Raw genomic sequence first — 18,303 nt, forward strand, 5'->3', positions numbered from 1 at the left:
TTCTGCTTGACTTATCGGCTGCCTTTGACACGGTTAATCACCGTATCCTTCTCTCTATACTCGCTGACATGGGAATCTCGGTTCTGCTCTCTCCTGGTTTGAATCCTACCTCACAGGACTTCGTTTAACGTATCATGGCTTGGTCAGCTATCCGCACCTCACCATCTCACCACAGGGGTCCCCCAGGGCTCAGTGCTGGGCCCCCTCCTCTTTGCTATCTACACCACCTCCTTGGGACAGATTATCCGTTCGCGACGGCTTCTCATACCACTGCTATGCAGGCGACACACAGCTCTATCTGTCCTTTCCACCTGACGACCCCTGGTTTCAGCACGGATCTCAGATTGCCTTTCAGACATAGCTACATGGATGAAGGCACACCACCTCCAGCTGAACCTCTCAAAAGACTGAACTGCTGGTCATCCCAGCTAAACCTACCATACACCACGACATCAACATCAAATTTGACTCCCTGTCTGTTTCACCGACCAGGACTGCAAGAAATCTAGGAGTTGTTCTCGACAACCAACTAAACTTTCTCAGATCATGTTGCCTCAGTAAGCCCGGTCATGCCGTTTCGCACTCTACAACATACGAAAATCAGAACTTACTTGACTCAAGATGCTACCCAACTTCTGGTTCAGGCAATAGTCATCTCACGACTCGACTACTGCAATGCCCTCCTGACAGGTCTCCCAGCCTGCGCAGTGAAACCACTTCAGATGATCCAGAACGCGGGCGGCCTGGTCTACAACCAACCCAAAAGGGCACATGTTACCCTCGCTGCTCATCCAGCTACACTGGCTATGGCGGCCCGCGATCAAATTCAAGTCTCTAACGGCTTGCCTACAAAGTAGTCTCCGGTTCTGCTCCCACCTACTTGAATGCCCTCATACAGACTTACACTACCTCCAGACCGCCAGCGGCTCCTCTGACGAACGACGCTCTAGCTCTACCACCCGGTACGCTCAAGCCAATCAAACTTTTCTCATCTGTTGTTCCTCGTTGGTGGAACACACTGCCAGTTCCTACAAGGGCAGGGACATCCTTTTCCACTTTCAAAAAACTCCTGAAGACCCAGCTCTTTAGAGAACATCTACTCTCATAGCAACACTTACAACAAGTCTTACTGATCCTAGCACTCACCAGCCGTTTTAAACTGACAAGTAACTGCTAAAAACAGCACTCACCGCCAGCACTTATTCTTACTGTACTCTAATGTTTTTTTGAAACTGTCCTAAAATTGTGAGAATTGTTCTAAAACTTACTGTTTACCATGTTGTTAGTCGCTTTGGTTAAAAAGCGTCAGCCAAATGTAATGTAATGTAATGTAATGTAATGCTCTCCTTGTGGCTTGACAATAATGCACAGCACTTGTTAGGGGTCCGAGCAGCGTCCGAGCAGCGTAGCTGCTGCAGCCTAAACTGTAACTCCAAAACTCTTCTAATTTTCAGGTATGGTTACCATTACCCCCCTTTACCCATAACCCAAAATTTGGGGTACTGCACCCAAAGGTGGCGCTATTGGAAAAAAAAGTTAATTATGCTAATTTATCCTTACCAGATTGACCTAGACTCAAAATTCTTTCATAATATTAATCTCTAAACTTAGATGCATCTTTTTGGCCCTGGTCTTATGGTCTAAAAAGGTTTACTTTTGACACAATTTCATGGAAAAGCCAAACATTATAAAAAGTTTCACAGGCTTCAAAAATGATCAAATCTTCACCAAAATTCTCACAGACAATGTTTAGACAAAGCCTCACAAAAGTAATCAAAAGAATTTGGATATGTTGTTCCATTTCAGAGATATAGACCAATAAAGTTCGACCACTCAGCCCATTTCTCCTATATCACCTATATTCCTATATGAGTACATTTTTTCCCTTGGAGAACAACCATACAACCATCATTATGTGGATACCATTAACAGTGCACATTTTCAGATCTGTTCTCTTTTTTTATAAAGCCCTTAATTCTATTGTCAAATGTATGCTAGGAATTTTCTTGATGATGTGTGTTTGCCAACACACATTTTCACCATGTGAATGTGACTGCCAAATATGTAGGATTGTCAGTGGCTCAGTGGGATAATGCCTAGTGCTGGTGTTTGTTAGGTTGAGAGTTCGAATCCCCGGTAGTGCTTTAGGCTCTAGCTTGAATACTATTGGTTATTGAAGATTCACACCATTGAACAGCACCTGAATGACATCAGGCAATCAACATACACAGTCATTAGTTGCCAAGAATCAGAATGCCGAGACACTCTGACATTTAGGGGAACTTCTTTGTTTACTATTTTTTCTTCATCATTAAGTCTATCATATTTTATATTTCATCCATTAGTGTTCTTCTCTACAAATGTCTAATTGCCCCAGAATTTCAAAAAGATTTCAGGTGTACTCTTTCAGGAAAGCCCTTCATTTTATTGTCAAATGTATGCTTGGAGTTTTTCTTGTGTGTTTACCAACACACATTTTCACCATGTGAATGTGACTGCTCAATGTGTATGATTGTTGGTGGCTCAGTGGGATAATGCCTTGTACTGGTGTTTCTTAGGTTGAGTGTTCGAATCCCTGTTAGAGCTTTAGGATTTGTCATTTAAGATTCACACCATTGAACAGCACCTGAATGACATCAGCCAATCAACATTCACACTCATCAGTTGCCAAGAATCAGAATGCCGGGACGACAGTATCTGTTACATTTAGGGGAACTTCTTTGTTTACTATTTTTCCTTCATCATTACGTCTATCATATTTATATTTCATCCATTAGTGTTCATCTCTACAAATGTCTAATTGCCCCAGAATTTCAAAAAGTTCTCAGGTGTATAGGGAAGCCCTTCATTTTATTGTCAAATGTATGCTTGGAGTTTTTCTTGTTGTGTGTTTACCAATACACATTATTACTATGTGAACTATGTGGCCAACATGTAGGGTTGAAAGTGGCTCAGTGGGATAATGCATTATTTTTATTATAGGCTGTTTATCTTATTGACTCTGACACAGCTGTAGCCTATAATTATTTGTTGTTCTTATAATATTTGTCATTTCTTATACATATTTAGTCGGCTCTTCCACTTGACAGAACAACTCTATATCGGTTAAGGATGTCACGCATGAAAAATGCTGCAGAAACACGAAAATACGACTTTGAGTTTAGTAGGCTATAATTTTCAGTTCCTGTTTATCTATTGCACGATGGGTAATGATTTAAAGGAATCGTGTTGCAGTCTTGTAAATAGTGACCCTGCAAGATCCCTAGTCATTGCAAAATCATAGTCTGTGACTTAAAACTCTACTACTTGTCTTTAGATGTGAGAGGGTCTGAGACTGTAGTCTTTCAAAAATCTTTTCCAAATCTTTGCAAATCTTTCCAAAGTCTGTCAGTGTAAGGAGGGCTTGAGGTGAAAGTGCTGTGGAGAAATTGCAGGATTGCTTGGCTCTGCCACCTAACCACACCCAGTTTACCTGCTGGGAAACCCTGTAGCTCCAGAGCAGGGGCTCATACCAGGATAAATTGTTTGCTCGCCCTCAGTTCACTCTTTTGTTCATCTCAACCCAGCACTCCAGTGTGTCCTGCTCTGTGTGCGTCTTTGAGTTAACGTAAGTCATCACTTTAATGACCCTCACTATGACTTTTGTCATGTTTATCAGTTTGTAGAGTAGCTCTGCCATCATGTGTAAAGTTAAGGTCTTTGTTTGTTGGTTTGGTGTGTTGGAGTCCCATGTGAGAGATGATTAGGTGATGTTGGTTGACTTGGGATGTCAAGTATTGTTTAGTTGTACCTTATATAGCCATATGATTTCAGTTTATTGTTCAAATGTCAATTGGTTTGTTTTGCGAAGTTGGGATCTGTACTGATTTACCCCATTTCACTGATTACTCCATTTTCTGTTTGTTTCCTCTTTGATGCAGCACACATACAAGTAAAGAACAAAAGAACAGATGAATTGAAACTCAAATAAAGTTCACTTGTGTTGCACCGAAACCTGCCATCTCCGTGTCATCACTCCATACCATTGAGCCTTCTGACCGAGGCTCTGCCTGCTCGCCACACACTCACTCTACCTCGACCCACATCGCCCCTTACAGTTCCTTCAGTTGGGTTGTGGAGGTTAGCATACTAGAACAGAATACTGTTAAGAATACTGTTGGGTTGTGGAGGTTAGCACACTATAACGTTACAGCTACTTGTCAGGACTTGTCGTGCAAGGCAAGTATAACTGCATAATTATAGACTGTTCATCTTATTGACTCCAACACAGAACCCACCCCCACTCCCCTTCACCTACCACCACAAATACAATTCCATTCTGTGGGAAACACTGCCTTCCATTATCAGCATGCTATCATTGTGACAGCTGCGGTCAAAATCTATGTGATTGTCATACACCATCCACTGGGACAATTGGGTGTTTTTTCTTGATGAGCTGAACACCCTGCTCTACTCCATCCCTGACAATGACTGTCCCATGCGTGTGCCATGCCTCAGTGACATGAACATCCACTTAGATAACATTCCTTTAAACTTCAGTTCTCCAACTAACAAAGCAGGCAGAGAGCTTGATCTCATTCTTGCTCAAAACTGCACCATAACAGTTACTCCTCTGCACCACTCCACTTTTCATACAGTTTAATGTGTGCCTCAGTACATCCCTCTGTTCCTCCACCCATGGTCTCTTTTCGATGCAACCTCCGCAACCTCTCTCCTGTCCATTTCTCCTCTCTAGTAGCCTCTGCTCTTCTACCGTCTAGCACATTCTCCTCTCTTGAGGTTAATGATGCCACAGAATTAGTGCTGGGCGGTATGACCAAAAATGTATATCACGGTATTTTTTTTTACCATGCATAATCAGATGTTCACAGCATTTTCTACAGGTTGAGAGAGGAATTGCAACAGTACATTGACTAAGGATGGTCTATTTTACTGTCATGATGTAGAATAACTCCACACTAGTGGTAATGCAGTTTTGCATGGCCCCAGAAAATGATGCTGTTTACAAAGAGCCACTCATGATTCTAATGAAGAATCTAATCAGAATGCAAAGACAATTGCAGTCAAAATACAGAACATTTACAGTGCAAATTTCACAAGTACATCTTGTATAAAACCAATACAAAAAGTAGTGCAACTTGCAATAATTATACTTTTTTTAAAAATGATACAATTTAAAATAAAACCTCTCTGTTAATATGCTTACTCTGTCAAATAGGCCTATCAGAAATGTTTTGTTATTGTGAGGTTTACATGGCGTTAGTGGTAGGCTAACGTTAACTTGATGTGGATGTCTTGTTAGCCTGCCATGAGCTTCGGTTCGGTTCGCTAGGCACAACATTAACAAAAAAGTTCGTTTTGGTGCACTGATGACAGTCAGGATCATTTCTAACTAGCCAGCTAGTATTGCTCAGTGCATGTCTATAACATGCTTTACTTGCTACCTGGATAATTTCAGCGAATATTCTTAAGGTGAGATGAATGATAAGATCATTAAACTTCACTGTGTTCGGTGGGTTGCTAACTAACGACATCACCTACTACTAGCCAGCTAGATACTGTTGAAAAATCTCAATATAATTTTCGTGACGGTAGGCTAAATCATTTTCAATGCAGTATCCCTTAACGTTTTTCCTTAACTAAAGAAACAATTTAAGGTATTGTTCTGTGCAACACCTTAAATAAACCCCTTACCTAAGGAGAAATTAAGCCTTAAGGGTCATACTTCAAGGGAAAAACACACCATGCCAACACACACACCAAGTGGCACCATGCGTGCGTGTGAAAAAAGTCCCGTCTGAAACACTGTCGCGCGGCGCAGCGTTCCAAATGTTGTGTAATCAAATACACCGGTATGGCGGTATATTAAAAATTCATATTATAACGAAAATATACACCGGTATACGGTGTGAACCGGTATACCGCCCAGCACTACACAGAATATCTCTGCTCTACACTCAGCTCCTGTCTGGATAGCTTGCCCTCTATCCACCATGCCTGCTCGTCCTAACCAGTCACACCCATGGTTGAATGATACCCTCTGAACCCTGTGCATTAGCTTCAGAGCTGCTGAGAGGAAATGGCAAAAAACGAATGCACCTACTGATCTTTCAAGCTACCGGTCGTTACTGTCCTCCTCATCCAGCGTCACTGCTGCAAAGAAGGCTTTTTACAATGATCCACAGTACCACTGACACCCGAAAACTCTTTTCCACTCAAAACTCTACTCCATCCTTCATCTCCATAAGCTACATATCCTCACAGCTGACATATTCGCTTCTTTCTTCACTGACAAGGTAGCAGCCATTAGAAGTCAGTTCTCTGAACCAAGCACGCACAACCTACCTCTCCAGGCTAAGGTTGCAACATTTCCTTCATTCACCCCTCTCACTGAGACTGAGGTGTATAAACTTGTAACATGTAGCCACCCTACTACATGCCCACTAGACCCTATTCCTACCAAACTACTCCAAGACATAGCTCTCACCATCACACCAGCACCTCAATGACTTCTAGTACATTTCCAACTGCTTTCAAACTGGCTCCAGTAACTCTGCTGCTTAAAAAGCCTTCTCTTGCTCCCACCCAGGTGGAGAACTATCGCCCAGTCTCACTCCTACCTTTTCTCTCTAAGGCTTTAGAAAAGGCAGCTTCCAAACAAATCAAAGAATTTCTCTCACAGAATGACCTCTTTGATCCTAACCAATCTGGGTTCAAAAGTGGCCACTCCACTGAAACAGCTCTGTTGTCTGTGACTGAAGCTTTGAAATCTGCCAGAGCAGCAACTCGGTCCTCAGTTCTCATCTTGCTTGACCTAGCAGCTGCTTTTGACACAGTCAACCACCACAATCTACTATCCATACTCTCAAACATGGGCATTTCAGGCTTTCCTGCGCTTTCCTGGATTCAATCCCACCTCACTGGGCGTTCGTTCAATGTCATGGCTAGGACACAAGTCCACATCTCATTGCCTTGCCATAGGGGTACCTTAAGGCTCAGTGCTTGGGCCCCTTCTTTTTGCTGTGTACACTACCTCATTAGGCCCAATCATCCACTCGCATAGCTTCTCATATCACTGCTAAGCAGACGATATATAAGGGATAATGTATTGTCTGCTGGTCATTATTGGAATCCAGACAGGGCGAACAGGTCTTGCTTCATCCTGAAAGGGTTTATTTTCCGGTAATGACCGGCGGACAATACATTATCCTGATTATTAGATAGATAGATAGAGATAGATAGATACTTTATTGATCCCCAAGGGGAAATTCAAGTTTATTATATTATTTTAGTATTACACGGCTACTTGCCAAAACAAGTCAAGAAACTTCAGGTAGGCTGTCTCATCATTGTTACTGATGAGACCAATCACCGTAGTGTCATCTACAAACTTGAGAATGATGTTAGAGCCATGTACAGGTGTGCAGTCGTAGGTGAAGAGGGAGTAGAGGAGAGGGCTCAGCACACATCCCTGTGGAACACCGGTGTTCAGGTTGATGGTTGAGGAGGTGTGGTTATCTAACCTAACAGACTGAGGTCTGTTGGTTAGGAAGTCCAGAATCCAGTTACAGAGGGAGGTATTGATGCCCAGTTCTCTGAGTTTGGTGATCAGTTGGGAGGGGATGATGGTGTTGAATGCTGAGCTGAAGTCAATGAACAGCATTCTTACATAGGTGTTGCTATTATCAAGGTGGGACAGGGTAGAGTGGAGTGCCGTAAAGATGGCATCCTCTGTACTCCTGTTCTGACGGTAGGCGAATTGGAAGAGGTCCAGTGAGGGTGGTAAATAGGTTTTGAGATGGGCCAGGACCAGCCTCTCAAAGCACTTTACACCTACACACCACCAATGTGCACTCAATTAGCCCTACACACCACATTAAATATATGCCTAATGCTAGGTTTCCACGCAGTAGTCATAATGTGAGCAGATTTCAGCCAAGTATTTGCAAAAATGTTTTGATTTCATATTTTTGATGTTTATGGTACTGTAGTGTAATCTATATTTAGGGAGAACATGTTCAGCACTATGTTCATAATGGACTTTATATTCTATAATGTAACCTAACCAGGCTTGTTATATACAAACATGACCTATTCAAACAAATCATATACAAAGCAGCTGTCAAACAAATCACATTTTTGCTTGCTCCAGTGAACACATCACTCCCATAAACCAATAATGCCAAAGAATCTCTCTCTCTCTCTCTCTCTCTCTCTCTCTCTCTCACACACACACACACACACACACACACACACACACACTTGAGCAAGGCACCTAACCCCTCACTGCTCCCCGAGCGCCGCTGTTGTTGCAGGCAGCTCACTGCGCCGGGATTAGTTTGTGCTTCACCTCACTGTGTGCTGAGTGTGTTTCACTAATTCACGGATTGGGATAAATGCAGAGACCAAATTTCCCTCACAGGATCAAAAGAGTATATATACTTATACTTACTAACACACACACACACACACACACACAAAGATGCACACAAAGTACAGCTAGCAATATTAATTGAAATTATATTTAAATTTTTCCTGATATCATAAAAAAATGTTGCCACAAATGTTGGCTCCATGTTAACTCACCATTGAAACTGACACTGCGGATGTATTTTAGAAGTTTCTTCCCTCCAGCCACTTCCATTTCTGGACAAATTCCAGACATATCAGGACAGAGATCCTTCTGCATGTTGTGCAGGGCATGGGCCATTGCATACACTGCATCAATAACAAATTGAACTTTGCCCTCCTGTTCATACTTTGAGTCTATTCCTATTCTTTCTTGACCTATGAAGAGAATAGAGGAACAAGTGAAAAATAGCTTAGGCATACACATAACACATGCACATTATTCTCCCCTAGTTGAGATAAGAAAAAAAAAAAAAAAAAAAAAAATTTTGATGTAAGAGATAGCAGAGGTTCATGCACATTTCTTGAATTTCCGCTGGGGATCAATAAAGTATCTATCTATCTATCTATTTGAGATAGTGTGACCATGACTTGAAGTGGAGCCTAATCAAACGCCATGAAGTCCATTATCCCACAGAGTCTTTCTATGGCTCAGGGGTGCGTTTGTAGAAAGCGTAGTTGGCTAACTTGTGTCGCAACCTTTGTAGTTCGATCCGTCATTCTTGGATTTGGTGTTTCTAGAAAGGGTAGTTTGAACTCTCAATCACAAAAGTTTAGTGGTTTAAATTACTGCCCCTGAGCAGTCACAGTTGTGTCGTTCCTTGGTAGTTCCGGTTGGTGATGTTGTCAGTGTCCTGAGCGCCTACCCAAAAGTCACAACCACCTAACCAAAAATCATGAGGTGGTTGTTTTTCTCGTGACTCAATGATTGATCTATGCTGTAGCTTAATGTTCATTAAAAGACTTGACTCCCCTGCTGGGCTCATTCTTGCTACTTATGCTACTGCCCAGACCCAACAATCAAGCACAATGATCTTGTCAATTGAAATGACTTGTCAATTGAAATTGTAGGTTCTAATCCCTTATTCGGTGAGCTTGCTTTTGTTTCTGACTACATGCAGTGAAACATGGAAATACTAAATAATGTTGTGGATCTTTATTTTCAAATTATTTTAACTGATGTCATGTTCCCAATGGTCCCTCAATGTAGAAAACTTTAGGGTGAAAACCTAGGGGTACGTTCAGACTAAGCGTCTTTTTCGCAGCTGCCGGCGTCTGTTTTACATTAGAATCCTATGGAGTAGACGTGTTTTCAAAAAAGTCGTCGGCTTCTTTTAAAACGTGACGGCAACCGTCTTTTTCTGCAGCTCAGAAGTTGAGAAATATTCAACTTCTAGCGGAAAAACGCCATACGTCATGCTGTCTTTTTTACAGCTGACCAATCACAAGCGGATTACCGAGACCTGTGGTTTCCCATGATAACAAGTAAAAATTGGAGAAGGTGACAGAGCACCGGTCAAGAGACTCGTTTTAGTGTCTGAGCATAGGGAATTGTTTGACATGACTTCACAAGTTTACCATAAGGGTACATTCAGACTTAGCATCTTTTTCTGACAAAAGAAGTTATGCAGCCCGCTTTTTCAGTTTGAAAAAAAAATCTGCCAGCGTTCTTGTTCCAAAAAGCAGCCGGAAGCGTCTTTTTGCGATAGACTAGTGACTAACGTTACGTGTGGGTACCAAATGTCGCGGAAGAGAAAACTCACGTTGGCTATTGTTAAGAGACAGTGTCATTAGTGATACCTTAAAGTTCGTCGACATTATACATTTTTACACAGGTATTTAACACAAATAATGACAAATATTGGTCGGCTTAAGTAAACAGTTGTATTTGCTTGCAATACGTTTAATTAGGTTTTTGCTCATGACAATGACAATCACTTTTGGTTTAAATTAGAAAAATGTCTACATAGGCTGTGGCAGAGAATTTTTAGGGGGTGGGGTATTACACGCTGCCACTGTTTCCACCAATTATATGTTTCACTGCATCATCAACAACATTGTTGGAACTACGGTGTCATTAAGGGGATTTGACTTCATGTAGCCGGGTCAAAGATGTGACGCTTGCTTTTTCTGTCCAATTAATAAACATAAAATGAATAAAATTATAACATGTATGTCTACCACATGTGAAAACATCATGTGGGGCGACCGTCCGGCCTTGACTTCTGTTTGGACAACTAGTTTTAAATCAAACTAAAATAATTTAAATATAATCCTTACCCTATTTGCCATAATTTTAAACTTGTTTTCCATTGATTGACAAAGTTATGAAACATTTGTACACACATTTCAATCATAATAAACAAACAAATCTTGTCCGAAGATGTTCATTGTCTGAAATATCATCTGGGGCGACCATCAAGAAAATACAATTAAGGGACTTTTATTTTGACAATCATCTCAAAGAGGATGTTGCATCAGCCAGCCTCATGCTGAGGGTCCCACAGAGACAACTAGCAGGTGAGTAGTCACTCTCATTTTTACAAACAAATCCTCTTTAAAACTGCTGCAGTGTATACGTCACATTTTGATATCATGTGGGGCGACCAACCTAAAACTGTAAATAATAAGTTTTATACGCAAATCTTTATTTTTAATGTACATTTGTCAGTGATATGTGGTGAGAAGAAGCTAGCTTGGGTTCTATAGCTAAGCATTAGCTTGTTATACTTGATTAAACTTGAGGAAAACATCATCTGGGGCGACCGAGCATCATGTGGGGCGACTGCCACTGATTGCTTAAATGATAGAAAACACATATCATGTATTTGTAGTTTCTGTATGCAAATGTTTTCATTCATTATATGCATTTAGTTGTTTTAAATAACTTTCTACATTTCACCACATATTTTTTCTAAATTTCAATAATTTCCATCCTACTTCAGAGAGGACTAAGCTTACTTCTTTTTGATTATTATGTTTTTATCAGAAAAATGTGTGAATATTTAGCATTCATTTTACTTTTTCCAATTCCTTTTCTAACTCTGTGTATGTTTAATATACTTTTTTTCTAGATGGCCCCACTAACAAGCAAAGAAAAGACTGCTCGCTACAGGCAGTGGATCAATGCAGATCCTGTAGCAAGAGCTGACTATCTCGCCAGGAAAAAAGAAAGGTAAAATCTATAGGTAGTTACAGTACATAAAATGTAATGTTAGGCCACCAGAATCAGTGACAGTATACTAATGTCAATAGTTTATTATACAATAATTTGTTTCAGCTACCAGAGAAGAAAGCAAAAGGGCACAATCAAATACATGAAGTCAGATGAACTATCAGAGAGAGAGAGGAAGAAACAGAAAGCCAAGTGGAAGGCTGCATCAAAAGGTTACAGGGAGAGGAAGAATGTATGTTTAAGTGATTAATGAAATGAAAATGAAAAAGGAAAATGCTGTTCAATGTTATGTCCAAGCGTTTAATGCATTAGTATTGAAAATATTAATATGATGGTTATGTTGAAATGGATATGATGATTCTTCATAAAATTTCATTAAATGTGTTTTAAGTATCAAAATCATTGTATAGTCTTAATTGCCTGCTGTTTTTCATCATGTGGGGCGACCACTTGTCATGTGGGGTAACCAACCATATTCAATTCTGTAGTTCAATTCAAAAAATAATGTCTGTCCATTTTGGTTGAAATATAATTCATTGGTATATCATGAATAAGTGGATACTATATCTACACATTTTAAATCAGTTTTATGGATTATATGAGTAAAAAATATATGTAATTGCTTTATGAGGGTGACACTGCCATTATAGATAAAAATGTATTTAACATCATTTGCAATAAATGAAAGGACACATGAGTATATCTTTCTTAAACAGTTCAGTTAATTACTGATACTTATATAACTTATGTATAACTGATAAAATATAACTTATGTAAAGGAAATCTATTAATTTTAAGATAAATTACGGTCGCCCCAAATGACTTTTTTAAGGTCGTTGCCCTATTCATTTTTAGTTTAAAAGCACTAAAATATCTTTGTTTGAAGTTTTCACACACATGCATGTGTAGACCACACTCCAAATGTTTAGAAAATAGCCAAATATATTATTATTTCAAGTATTTTAAAAATCGGCCTCTCAAAGGCCTTATACGTCATTGACCCAGCCGCTTGCAGCCATCTTAAGCTAACTGCATAACGTGATTATTTCTGAGATTCTGATCCGTTTGCAACCCGAAATTGTGCAGACGTCATGGTTGAAAACGTATCAGAATCTCAGAAATAATCACGTTATGCAGTCAGCTTAAGATGGCTGCAGGCAGCTACATGAAGTCGAATCCCCCTAGTCACTAATTTCTAAATGACTTAACTCCCTCTCTACGGTGTTTGAACGCCAGAAGTAGCTAATTGCGACGTAGGCACGATGCTTTCTAGAAACAGGTGTTAGTTACAACATAGTTGTTTGAGCGCAAGTTGCGTCGTACCATGGTGGTTGAGCAACGCCGTTGCAAATTTTTCTAGAAACGCACCCCTGTGATATGTTTATCACAACATTATGTTATGCCTTAGCTCTGTAAAAATCACATTGCAGCTGGAATGTACATGTATACAGCAATGGTAAATATATTGTTTCCTTACTGAAATTGCAGTTTATTATCAGTTTGAAAATGTTGGTGGCAAAATAGGAAATAATGCCTACTCCCTGCTCCAGGGCTGCACTCCAAATGCAGTGTAAAGGTGCTAAAAGATTTTTCAGAAATATGTTACAATGATGTTATGGTCTGTATGTTTGTCATTGCTAATTTGGAACTCTGACAATATGACAATTCCTTTCAATGTCGCAACAAACATGACAAATTGATCATTGCAGTACCAAAAAACTGGAACTACTTCATAGGAGTGCAAATATCTAAAGTGAATTAAAAGAATGTGTCACACTAGGAAATTCAGTTCAACAAAGCAAAGCTATTGCATAATTTTCGGTATGAAGCATTTCTAAAGAGAGCTGTACATACTCTAATATGATATTGCCTGGCTCTCAGTGTAAATGTAGTAAAATAAGTTAAAAGAAAATAGATGCATTCAGCTGTTGAACCATATTGCTTCTCCCGTATTTCATTTGGCAAATGTGAAAAGTCAGCTTACATTTCAAATCATACTTCTTTCTCTTTACCGCCATGGCGGTACACATTTAGAATAAAGAATAACATTTGCAAACCCTTTTGTTTTGTTGCCAGCATAAAAACAAGCTTACCATCGGCCTACCCGCAAATTTGAAACAAAAGTGACGAATTGAACGGTGACGAAGTCGGACATATAGGCATAGTTCATATTGAAAAAGTTATACAATTTGGAACTCTAGCTTTTTCCCACCGCAGCCTTTTAATGTCATCTAATCATAACGTTAGCATGTGCAGTCTGCATCACACTGGCTTAAGCCCAATTCACACCAAAGATTCGCGACGAGATGAGCTGCAACATTCTATGAACCAGCAACTTCATGCAACATTCTAAAATCTTGCAACTGTGACTAGACATGGTGAATGCTTTGCGACGGCTTGCAACTATGTGCAACATCTAATTCACACCTCTGCAACTCCTTTCTGTAACAGTTTCGTCTCATTGCGAATCTATGGTGTCAATTGGGCTTTAAACAGACGATCTGACGGGTTTTAGAAGATTAAATACAACCCGAAACTAAAAAAAAATGATTTAATAACAAGCCAAATACAAAATAAATGTTAAAGATATCGCCTGGATATCTGTAAAAATCAGAGGATATACAGCTCATGACTTAGAGTTTGTCAAAGTAGCCTTAGTGATCACAAAATGTTAAGCATGCATGTAGGCTATTTGAGTTTCTTAAAGTTAAGCTGTGCTTAAATTGTTCAATACATTATTTCATAACAGGCCAAATAGAAAGTAAATGTTTAATATAGGATAGATATCAGGAAATGTTAAAATTAGATGATAAAAATGTCCATGTCATATGTCATGTTTCATATTTTTGTAATGTTCAATACAGTGATGCAGGTCTACTACTGTGAATAGGCTAAATTCACCTTTGATCATTTTTATGTAGCCTACTGTATAGTTAAAGGATAATTTGGGTATTTAGCACTTTGAGTCCCTTTTCTGGTTTGTTTTGGATGAACTAGAGTGGTGGACACCGAAATTTTGCCACTCTGAAGTAGTCAAAGGTGATTCAAAATGAGTCAGAAAAGGCGAGACAGGACCCATCGTCAAAATTTCGGTGTCCACCACTCTAGTTCATTCTAGTGTTTATGGTCATGATTTTAAGCTATTTGGAAGAGCTAAGTACTGTGCCATGGAAGTGTGACACTTTAAATCCAGTAAATAAACCTTAAAGCAACACCAAAGAGTTTTTTGTACCTTAAAATAATGTTTCCAAAATTGTTTCTGTGGTTCATCAACTCGTAACAGGGTGAACGGCACTTCTGCATTAACCCATGACCCTCTATCGGCTATAACCGCACTATGTAAGTTTGCCAGATTGGGTAGCGGATCTGTAGTTCGATGGAATGAGACATAAGAAACTACAAATTTGACTTGAATGATGTCGCAATACATCGTAGCCTACTTTCATAAAATCATGCAACATATTCTACCTTGTGTATGGACATTGTTATTTACAAAGCCGTTGGATAAACAAATTGCTTGCGTGCGACAGAGGAAAAGTTCTTTGGTGTTGCTTTAAATTAAGTGATATCAGTATGTTATTACATTATTGGCTGCAGTTATTACATTTTTATAGTTTTTTTCCAAAATAAGCCAAAAACGTAATAACTAGCCAATAATGTAATAAGTTATTACATTATTGCCAAAATATTATTACATTATTGGTTTCAGAAATGTTATTACATTATTGGCAAATTATTACATTATTGGCTTTATTACAATAAAATTATTACGTTATTGGTCGTCAATACGTTATTGGACGTTATTACATTATCGGCTGCTACAAGCTGGATTAATATCTCTCTTTAGTCAGTACTTTTTTCAGTGTTTAAGAGTGGCTTACTGACGTGGTCAAGCATATCATCTGTTACCCTTATTTCGAGTGAACTAATATTTTTGGTGATTTTGAAGATATGGTTAATTTATATCTTAAAATTCGTAATGTGTCATGTGATATCCTGTTGTTCATCACATGAGTAATAATAGCCAGCTTTAGCCTCATTTGCCCCCACCCCCTCCCTAATTTGCCCCTGAATGAATGAATTGAATTGTGAATTATGATTTTTTAATAGAACTAGCAGTGTCCTGGCCAGAACTAATGGGGCCGGGCGCTACCAAGCCTCACAATTTGAACCCTGGCTACCATTTAAATCCTAAAATACATGTATCACCATCAATACACATCTTAACCCCTAGTTGCTTCAGGGTCACTGTCCCTACAATTGGTGTCTGTAAGTCGCTTTGGATACAAGCATCAGCTAAATTAATGAATAAAAATGGTAGAGTGACATCACTACAGGCACATTCAAAATAAATGAACACAAGGCAGATTCGAGGAGGAACAGGATGAGATTCTGAGAATGCAGTGAGAGAAGGAAAGGTACGTATTGGCTGCAATATGCAAAATATAGCTGTAGCGAACAGGCACAAAAGTAGCCTCCCGTAATACTCCCATTTTATTCAAAGGTAGAACGCTACTGACAACTCTAGGCTTCCACGCATGCTTGTTTGTTTACACCGAATACAAGCTGAAGCGCAAAACGAAAGTAGGCCTAACGTTTGCCAACTGCCCACATCAATGCAGATATTTTAAATAAAAAATAAAAGGATAAGAAAATATACATCCTTGGTAGCCTATTTTGGGTTTTGTGGAAGAGAAAATGGACGGTTTTAGTAGTAGTATTAGGCAGTATGCAGTCAGATAGGTCACCATGGGCATATTTGGCATAGCCTATTAGCTACAGATGGATTCACAAATAAATAAATTAACCTACATTTGGCAGGATACTTGATATACAGGCTAAATGCAAATATGGCAATGTACTATATTATTTTACATTAACAAAATGTAGGAAAATAGAACAGACTGAAAATAAAGTAGGCACTGATCTTTAAAATCCTGTTTCCTGTAGCCTAAATGTTGTCAGTCATTCTTAAAGGAACCGTATGTAAGAAATGAATTTCAATGAATCATAAAATGGCCCTGATATGTCATTAGACATTAAGAAATCATGTTCATTTCAAACACTTATATCACTGACAACAGCAGTCCGGCCAGGATATTGTCATTTAAAAAGTGAAGTTGCAGCCCTCAACTGATGTTGATGTTGTGTTTTGTCATGTCATGTTGTGTTTTGGCCTGATGCGCCACCTTCCACCTATGTACTAATCACAAAGTCAGTAGTGTTTCGGCATCCGGGTTGGCAACCTCAAGTCGGGGGGGAGGGGAGGGGATACACCGCTCTACAGTGATTTGAAAGTGATTGCAGTACCAGTTTTGGCCACAATCTTACATATGGTTCCTTTAATATTCACAATTGGTGCACTGGCATGTTTAACTGTTAGCTGGAGTATAATGTTAGCAGGGTTGGGTAGTAACGGATTACATGTAATCTGGATTACGTAATCAGATTACAAATATCAAGTAACTATAATCAGCCCAGATTACAATAGAAAAATTGTGTAATCAGATTACAGTTACATTGTTGGGGATTACCTGATTACATTTTATCATGCAAACAATGCAACTTTTTTATGATAGCCTAGCTATCTTTTAATTTGACAAGCTTCGGGCTTGTCGGTTCGATCCCCAACAGGTAGAAAAAATGTGGGCGGGGAAGTGGTTGAGCACTGCTCTCCCATGCCCACATCCAAGGCACCTAACCCCTCACTGATCCCCGAGCACCGCTGTAGCAGACAGCTCACTGCTCCGGGTTGGTGTGTGCTTCACCTCACTGTGTGCTCATTGTGTGCTTCATCTCACTGTGTGTTCACTGTGTGCTCTGTGTGCTTCACTAATTCACAGATTGGGAGACCAAATTTCCCTCACGGGATCAAAAGAGTATCTATACTTACTTACTAACTTATTTACTATTGGGGCAGGTCTCTCGGTACACTGCCTGATCTTTTCCTCCTAATCTTAATGTAGCCTCTTATTTTAGTGTTACCGTTTACTTTAAGAAAGTCACCAGGTCCCCCTGGTTGAAAAACATCCCAAAGGAATAATTTTCTCACCTCCACAATTGAAATGGACATGGTGTCATTCAATCTCAGGCCATGTCCCTGGGTCAAAAAAATCCAGCGAAAGTTCAATTAATTGTCCAGGCGTGCCCTTATAAAGGTTAAGCTGAGTTGTGCATGTTTGGAGAATAGTGATCCATGATCACATCCATTATGACTAAATGATCAATTTTGGGATGGGGTGAAAATTTCGGTAACACTTTATAATAACTACACACAATTCATCATTTATTAAGCCTTTGTTACTTATTAGTTAATGGTTTGTTCATCATTAGTAATTTAATGTTCATACATAATGTATCATCAGTAAAGCATTTTCATAGCACAAAATATCATTAACTAACCACTTGTAACTCCTGAGTTAATCATGAATTATAGTATTAGGAAGTGGTTTATATTATGTATCCTCACCCTAACTAATCATTAGTGCATGTGTATGTAACAACTGTTAAATAATGGAAATATTACTTCATCAACAAAATATTGTTGCATAATTTATTAAGTATTAACAATAATTCATAAACATATTTTAGATATAGGCTTATTTACTATGAACAAACCATTTATAACTGTGTGTACAAATACTTTATTTATAAGAATTAACATTGGAACAATGCTTTACAAATGATGAACAAAGCATTTTGTAATAGTTTGCAACTGG

At 39.2% G+C, this 18,303-nt stretch overlaps 1 protein-coding gene across 2 annotated transcripts in view; it reads right to left on the reverse strand.

The window, feature by feature from the left end:
* LOC125302642 (metabotropic glutamate receptor 7) overlaps window positions 1-18,303 on the reverse strand; it is a 288,880-nt gene that overhangs the window by 83,744 nt on the left and 186,833 nt on the right. For both annotated transcript variants that reach the window (XM_048255942.1, XM_048255943.1), the window contains exon 6: window positions 8,587-8,787. In XM_048255942.1, coding sequence (XP_048111899.1) covers window positions 8,587-8,787 — 201 coding nt within the window. The remainder of the gene's footprint in view (window positions 1-8,586; window positions 8,788-18,303) is intronic.

This window comes from Alosa alosa, chromosome 10 (genome assembly GCF_017589495.1).
Source record: "Alosa alosa isolate M-15738 ecotype Scorff River chromosome 10, AALO_Geno_1.1, whole genome shotgun sequence".
NCBI classification, from domain to species: Eukaryota; Metazoa; Chordata; class Actinopteri; order Clupeiformes; family Clupeidae; genus Alosa; species Alosa alosa.